The 9,168-nt window shown below is 31.8% G+C and overlaps 1 protein-coding gene across 1 annotated transcript; it reads right to left on the reverse strand.

The window, feature by feature from the left end:
• Nucleotides 1–440: 440 nt before the first annotated feature.
• LOC111003171 (solute carrier family 46 member 3) lies at nucleotides 441–8,286 on the reverse strand. Its single transcript, XM_022273551.2, has 7 exons — nucleotides 7,293–8,286; nucleotides 6,920–7,079; nucleotides 6,471–6,572; nucleotides 5,797–5,934; nucleotides 3,021–3,104; nucleotides 1,562–1,718; nucleotides 441–990 (listed from the first exon to the last, which is right to left on the reverse strand). Exons 1-7 carry the CDS (start codon nucleotides 8,109–8,111, stop codon nucleotides 915–917), a joined length of 1,536 nt encoding a protein of 511 aa, XP_022129243.2. The 5' UTR covers nucleotides 8,112–8,286; the 3' UTR covers nucleotides 441–914.
• Between the last annotated feature and the right edge of the window lie 882 nt (nucleotides 8,287–9,168).

Genomic DNA, 9,168 nt, shown 5'->3' on the forward strand with positions numbered 1-9,168 from the left:
CATTTTAAATACTTCCTTATTTTTATAGATCTGATTGGTTATATTAATTACACGTATGATTATAATATAATTTTGTGGCGTGGTGAAACCTAGGCGAGCCGCAAGTAGTCGATTGTGAAGCGGTAGCACGCTATCGGCATAGCTGGCGTTGTCCAGTTTCGGAGGCCATCTCTTACCTTCTGTCGCTGAGCCAGCGGAGTATTGTCCTATGACAAGAAAAAAAAACTCAAAAACAATTAGTTGATCTATATCAACTAATTGTTTTTTTTTAATAGTGTCGCTTTTTTACCTTAAGTATCACGATAAAGCTAGCCAAATTAAAATTTATATTTATCGTATCCTTTGTTTAGTCAGACAATAATTTTAAAGTAAATACATGGAGTATTAATTGACTATGGAAGAGTTTAAGAATTCTTTGTGGGGTTTAAGATAAACAAAACTAAAAATAACAAATAATTTATTCATAAACTTAAAATATACAATAATATCATATTTAAACAACACGACAGCAAGAGGGATTTGTCAAACTTAAAAACCTAATTATTACGTAAAAGATTATTGAATTGAATGAAAACTCGCAATAATCGATATTTATTTCTATAATAGAGGAAAAACTTGAAATCCCAATATGACGTCATCACTCTGCTATATACAGGCTATATCGGGATTTGCATAAATTAGAACAGGTAGTAAACGGGCAAAGGTATGTTAAGTAATACCCTCTTTACTCTACGACGGTAACCATCGGGTGAATTTTCATTTTTCGTCCAAATCTTCATGACGACCATATCGAGAATATTCTCCTGATGCGAGGTCTATGTACATAACAATAGGGCTGTGTAACTCAGATGAATTATTGTGATTTCTTAAGTATCGGTATAGGAGTATTCGGTGGGTAAAAGTGTAAATATATTTTACTTAACGTCCACAGTGCTCACTGGTTTCTTCTTGGATATCCTTAAATTTCTCCTATGCTCCCATAACAACCATCTGTAAAATGAACAAATTCAAAGTCATTTATTCATTAAGGTGGACACTTCTGAAAGTCAACAGAAAAGATGTTAAATTGATTCTAAATTTACATTTACTACCAGTTCGCAAGTCAAGGGCGTAGAGCGTGCAAGTAGAAGTGGCAAGAAACTCTCCGCCAAGTTTTTTGTTTTACGCCATGCATTTTAATTAAATACATGAATTAACCTATCAAACGATATCATGACTTTATCTTCAATCCCTTTCTCAAAAAACGAAATATTGACTAAAATTGTTCACACCTTTTAATCCTGTCAAATATGCAAAGTAAAACTGTTAATTGTTAATTAGTAGTATCCAGATTTTTAATGTGGAAATAATGTGTTATCTTAAAAATTAGCCAATAGTACATACATCTATTGATAAAATAATCTCAGATTGTAAATAACTCAGTCTTCTGTAATACAGGCCGTCGAAGCACTTGACATATTACTTCACCGTATGAAGAATCATTGTAAATAATGAGATGTGTACTATTAAACAACCAAAGGCCGTACTCAAGAACATTAGGCGGTGATTTATAAATACTTACATGAACACACAAACCGCGGGCAGGGTCATTGCTGACCCCATAAGAAAGACAGCGCCTGGTAGAACCTCCATAGTCACTGTGTACACTTTAGTATACAAGGGCACGTAGATTAAAGGCATGAGGTTTTCCGTTAACGCAAATATTGAGTTTACTTTGCCTGTAATAAAAAACAATGAATAATACGTTTCTTTAAATTTTGTACTGAATTAGCTCTTTGTTTACCACACATTCTCACTTATCTATATATGTTTAGTTTAATGTTTTATAGAATTAAATATTATAGCAATTTAATCAGGCCTAATTTAATATCAATGAGTATCAAGAAAATTAGACCTACCCACAAAGAATCATAAATATATTAGTTACGAATAGACCAGGGTCGATCATTTAAAAAAAAATGAGTAGGATGAAAAAATCAAAAACCAAAAACTTGTTTTTTTTAATTTCTGACATAAATTTTGAGGTTACGTGAAAAATGTGTAAATATAAAAGTTTTAGATCTTTTTATTATCTACAACTTTGCCATTCGACTTTTTTCCACATGACTTTTAGGTTTGCTGGAAATCGGGATAAACCATTTTGGCCCTTAAAAACCCTTCCCCTTCCCGACCTCAGATCGCCCGTAAATTATTCTTCCTTTCATTTTAATAATATTCTCCTCCTTTTCCAATATGTTTCATCCTACTATTTTTTTCCCTTATTTTTAATTTCTACCCTGGTCTAGAAGTACGAAAATCATTATATACCTGCTTGATTATCGCCTTAATATTATTTTTTTTACTTAGCCTATCTGTTCTGTAGTTACATACCAGAATATGGATCATTTTGCTTTGCTATCTTATAGACACTGTTAGTTATTACGGAACGTAGTACTAAAAACTAAATCTTATATTTTTTCTCTCTATAAAAATCTTTCTCAGAGTTCAAGGAATAAATTTATATACTCGAATTGTTCTAGCCGTCTTCGAGTCTATTCTGCGGTTTTTCTATTTACTTATACAAATCTATCAACAACCGAATTTAATATGAAACTATGGGTAAAGTTAATTTATATATCGTTCAATAAAATGACTAATCAAAGTAAACTCTGATATTCAATAAGTCTTTATTGAAAACTGAAGTAATTAAATAAAGCAATATTGTTTATCAATATTCTCATTTCAGTCGATTTTAATAATTGATAAATTAATAAAGCAAATTTAAATGTTGTTTCGTTGTTCACTTTCCAATAAATGCTTTGTGCTATAACGTTTTGATTTGATTTCAAAGAAATTGTTATTTTTTATAGAATAAGTATCATACACTGCCACAGTGACCAAACTTTTTAAAATTGTTTTAGAGTATTTAAACAACATATAGCAGGTGTGCGGACGAGTATATCTTGAAGAGTTTTATAATCAGCCCAAATTTTTATCATAGATTACAAGTGCGACAAAAATGGTCACACTTTAATACTCACCAAATTCATCGGCTGATACTGTTTTGGACACAGTTGATCGTAATGCTAATAAAGCTGTCCCGTTCAGAATGTCTACTAAAGGACCTGAAAATAATATTATTGATTGCTAATACAAATATACAAGTATTATAGAATAGACGGCCAAGCAGGATTTCAGATTTTTGATGAGCATTTCAACGGAAATATCCATATCTTAAAGTGAAATGGAGAGAAGTTTATTAACATATTAAATGCTCTTTTCTCGGATCCAAGTGGAGCGGGGTCATAGCAGCGGTGCCGCCCACTCGGATCCGTGTGAGCGTCTCGTTCATTTTTTTACAACATTGCCATTCCTAGTTCTCAGATCAGAGTATTCCGTACCCAATATGCTCTATGCCAATCACTCGTATCCGAAAAATGTTTAATTTAATAAATATGATATACATTCATAGACATTTTCTAACAGTCATATTTACTTAATCAAAATTTGCCATAAATAGATTGGTTTCCAGCTATTACTTTGTATCCATTTTTTATAATCCAGCATTCAATGTGTTAGCAAAAGTGATAGATAGGCTTAGAAGTATTTACATCAGCGATACGAAATTGATAGAGGACGTAAAAGTATATACGTAATGAGTTGGTAATCAAAAAATTTGAAATGTAAATAAACACAGACATGGGATCTGAATATGAAATAAAACTGGTTGCATGTAACTGGTTTACACGAGAGGCGAGAAGGCGAGAAAGGACTGAATGAAAGAGCTTCCAAACTCTTCTTTTGTCGAGTTCGGCTAATAGATTTAAGTTCGTTTTAAATTGTCTGTGTTTAAGAAAAACAAACTTGTCTGCATGTTTTTATTTTATTTCATTATTTAACGTAACAAAGATCCAGGTGGTTCCATATAGTTTTAAAAAGGAATAAAATATGGCTTAATTTACGTTGAATTGTTCCCATCACATACTTGTAAATAGTAAAATTATCACATTTGTTTACAAAAGTGTTGTGATTTAATAAAATTTTATAACAACACACAGATTTTTCTATTACATTCTAGTTGATAATTAAAATAGTCGTATAAAATAGAGATCTATTTTCCTTGCTTTACACTTGCTCTGTTTAAATAAGATAGTTGAATTGTAGTGATCCTCTGAGAAAATACTGTTGTCAAACAAAATATTCATGTTTGCATTCCCTCTGTGATGTCGACTGTTTTACGTTTGTAATATAAACACGAGTATGTACTAGCTAAATAAATGCCATAATTTGAATATTTAGAATTCTCATCATTAGCAACAATAATGTTTTAGTGACCAACCAAAGATGATCGCAATTAAAAACTGACGGTATTTTATCTAAGCAACGGGTTAGTTACGACAATTGATGATGTGATTCACAATTTAGAGTACCTGCATAAATTTGTCTTTTTTATTATCAGTTCGATTGATTCTTAATAGTAAATACAATATCGTTCCAGACATATAATACGATTCACATAATTAAATGAAAAGGATGGAAACTTCCGTTTTACGCCCTTGATTTGAAAACTGGCAGTAAATGTAAAATTAGACGTTCATTTTATTGTTTGATGATTTGCTTATTGTTTGATGATTTGCTTTTTTAAAAGAGTACCGAGAGATTTTTACGCCGGCTTTTTCTCTCGGCCTACACCCTCTGTCTTCTTTGCCGATGAATAGGGATGCCTACAGGTTCGAATTGATTGACGTGGAATAAGTGATACCTAGATGATCTTATGTTCCAAAATAAACGTATTTTATTTTATTTATTTTTATAAGTGTACATTACATGAATAAATGATTTTTAATTGAATTGACGTATGGCTTTCGAGCGATCTCTTCCAGGAATAGTTCTTATTCCTAATAGTTCTCTACTTCCAGAAGAAAAAAATACACAAAATTTAGAAAAAATCTAATGAAACAAAACAAAGAAATTAAAACATATATACAAAGAAAAAACATGTAAAAGAAAATGTTCCCATTAATCACGATACTTAGAGATCAGTTTCACATCAGTTAGTACGAAAGTTAGTTAAAGATACGACGTGGACAGGCAATGTTTAGTTTAATTTCAGCGGGATTCAACCAAAGTTTTCCCGAGATCCTATATAAGACGGACACTTTTGGGTGCACCTCTAAAGCACATGTATGTTCAAACACCACACACTTCTTGGATCTGTATGTTTCTAAAACATGGAGTTTTTATTTTAAACCTGACTCTATCTTAAACGTTTACTTTGCCACCCGTAGCCACTCGGGCGCGACTTAGTAGGAACTACACTAGGTGGTTTTCAGTGTTTATTGCTCACAGTCTGTAAATAGCAGAGATTCTGGTGTGGGTCTTACATACCCATATGGGGTATGCATAACGGGAGCAGAGGTCCTGTTTTGTACAGGATTGCCACTTTTTACAATTACGAGTTCCCGTGTCCCCGAAATAAACTGTGGGGCGTAAAATAGTTCGGTTTTCAGAAACCACGTAAAAATTAGGGCAGCAGAATATAAAAATATCGTGCCAAGAGTTCAGTCTTTTTCAAATCTAAATCTATATTAAAACAAATTTGTTCTTCTGATAAATATAAATATGTATAACTAAACATTATGGGTATATTTTGTAATTCCTTACTTTTTCTAAGTAAACTTTAAAAAGTGTTTTTTCAAGTACAAGAATAAATGATCACTTTAAGCATGCCACCCGTATATCCGTATATGAAAACAAAGTATATAAAACGATACGTTGTATTTTTAAAGGTTTATACAAACATTGAAATGAACTTACCAATAAAGAATATTTTTTCGTTCGTAGCGAAACAATAGACAAATGATGAAGCAATTTTACTGAGAGTTGAAATAATTCCTAATATAGAATCGTGCCACTGCAAATATTTACTGAATACAACGATGGAGAATATCGTTCCTGAAAAATAACAATCGAAAATCAGGATTTCAAATTATTTTCATAATTTTGTTTATTAATAACATAAATTTTATAATATACAGGCGCTGCTTAAAGATTGAACTTAGCGCTTCATAGACAAAGCTCCTTCTTTTTTCGCTCATCGAATAAGTATCGGATTACAGCGAGGAAATGATGCCAGCATTAAAGTTGCCACACACAACAAACATAAAAAAAAATTTATTTTTGTTTTCAATAATTACAATTATTGTGTAAACAAATTATATTTTTGCTTAAGTATAAACCTTGTACCTTTATAAGATTCTATATAGATTGCGTGTGCTGTAAGCCATTTCATAGAAGACAAATAACATATATTTTTAACCTAAAAATACACTTCGTTTAACTTCTTGTACACGTTGTATTAACTAACAAACTTAACAAAAAAGGTACAAATTTTAATACTATGTAGTTAGGAATTAGCGTGTTTGGCTGGCTTGGCTTGGTACATATGTACTAAATTCAAAGCATACATTTAAGTTAAATAATTAACAAACCTATTGTGTGGGCGACAAAGTTGTATGCTTGGAATATGCTGAACATTACCTCAGTCCAATTGAATCTGTACCTTGTTGATATGTACATTATTGAAAGTTCACCTGAAATTTTATATTACAATCAGATTTTGTGGTTCAACATTATTATATTTTTACGATTTCTTAACTTTACAAAACAGTTAATTAACGTTAGGGTGTGCTATAATCATTTAGTATTAATATAAAACAACGCAACTTATTATACTAAGTATATATATTTATAGTCAGATCAGAATGTATTAGTTTTTTTTTAAATGGAAGACTGATGTGTGTCTGACAGATGTCTTTCTTTTTTGGTTCTAAGACATGATTCCTTTCCAATGTTTTGGTTTCCGTACGAGGAAATTTAATTAGTAGCGGATAGATATAAAAATATATTCTTATTAAGACGTTTATTCAAATATATTTACCATGCATGGGTCCAAATAATATAGCTACGACGACTAATAATGCGCAAACACGGAAACGTCTATGGTTTGGTCCATTTTTAAACACAACTTTTATTGTGTCTCTCAAGTTACCCAAATCAAAGAAAATGCGAACTAAATGGCGCACGCCTTGATTATCATTCTGAAACAAAAATATATAATATGGACTTATTTTTATCTAATAACCAAACAGAAAATTTACGATACTAATAAATCTTTTATTCGTATTGTAAACTGTTAAAAGAGGCAAACAAGCAAAAATACGACCAAGGATTAATAATAATGATTAAATGAGTAAACAAATTACTATGACTTTATAATGACTTTTGCTTTATAATATATTATAATGACTTACCTTTTTCTGTTCAACAGTCCTTTCTGGATCCTTCAATATAAATGTATTGTATAACAGGTTAACAAAATGTAGTCCAAAAGCTAAAACGTAGCATCCGTAATACCCGAGCTTTTTTAACAACAACCCACTGAGACCCATGCCAATGGGAAAGCCGACGGTTAAGCTAAAATTTATGAGTCCCATACGAAATGTCCTATTCTTTTCATTTGTAATAGCACTGATAAATGAAAACATAGTTAACAGAGATACACACCAAGAACCTAACAATCCATCAAGTATAGCTTCACTGAATACCAAAGCTTCTAAACCAATTTCTTTAAAGTAAAATGTATGAAATATGCCATTAGCACACACGAACAATTGGCCCAAGATGGGTATAATTAAAAATATTTTCCGATACCCAGTTTTATCTGACCACGAACCCACAAATAGCGCTAAAACACACGGAATTGTTGCAGTGATTGATGTCCTCCAAGACATTGCTCTTGCGACCAGTTTTTGTACTTCTTTTTCATATTCGTTTTGTACACCAACTGTCTGTAGTTTGAGCGAGTCACATATTTCATCTGTGAAATTTAAATTAACTCTGCATGCCTTTTCTAGGTTTAGATTTTGCGATGTTAATATTGAAAAGATCATTGGTATTATGAAGAGGAACATGGATGGCTCGACTGTTATGTTTTTGAATGCATGCACAATGTTTTCGCTAAAACTTCGTTGCTTTTCTCGTGTTGAATCTTCTACATCGTCTTTAAGTGGATCAGTTTCTTTAAATTCTTCATGTTTATCACCGTTTTCTTCCTTTGTGTTTTCACTCATTCTTGTTTTTTCGACGTTTGTATTTACGTATAGACGTAATTCAAATTTAATTAAAGTTGTTGTAAACACACTTTCCTTAACGATAAAAATGAAAATACGCGTCTATCCGCTTTAATTCTCCTTCAATCTAAAACGATTTGATCGAAATTATTTGATAAAGTCGACGTTTTACTAATAGCGATAATCATATTTTATTGTTTAATACACTTGACACAATTTAGATTGGCAATACCGTACAGTGAGCATATCAATAAATTATCAAATGATTAGCTTGAATTAACCTTGGGTTGGACACCATAAAACTGTAATATACAGGAAATGATCGCTGAAACTGTTTGTCTCAGTTTCTACTTTGAAAGAAAATAATTTATAGTAAAAATACAAGTTTTTATATTTGAATAATAGGATATATTTTTGTTAAACATATCAAAAAACTTTACATAACTTGGGCCTACAAACCTACAAAGATAATACTATATAAATAAAATCGAAATAAAGGCGAAAATTAGTAAAGAACGTACGTTACGTTCTTTACTAATTTTCGCCTGTTGGCAACACAGAAGTCAAAAGAACGGCCGGTCGTTCACCGACAGTATGTATATATATATTGTGTATGATTATTATTCTTATCTATAAGTTCTATCCCTTTAAGTTCTACATAGTCGCACGTCTTTTGACATAATGGGGCTCAGACAAAAACAAGTGTAGCGACAACGGTCACTCACTAAGATCATTCAAATTTGTATAGGTCACAAGTAATCTCTCTTTAGCTTGCTGATACATTAATAATAATAAAGTCGTTATTGCATGTAAATTTGTACAAATAAAATTAAAATTTGATGGATATAACTGCTAATTGCTTGTGGCGGCGTCCATGCGTCGGGTTATCTCTCTCCATAAATTATGTCGAGCGGGCCGATGGCTGGCCAAGCGCCATACTCGTGATCGGGTGCTACTTGTGGTGACTGGTCGTACTTGAATTCGTGTATGCGGTGATATAAGTTGTTTCTACTATGTATTTGCGTGTTGTTCCCACGAGAATGTAAGTGCGTGCTCC

This window comes from Pieris rapae, chromosome 16 (assembly GCF_905147795.1).
Source record: "Pieris rapae chromosome 16, ilPieRapa1.1, whole genome shotgun sequence".
NCBI lineage: Eukaryota > Metazoa > Arthropoda > Insecta > Lepidoptera > Pieridae > Pieris > Pieris rapae.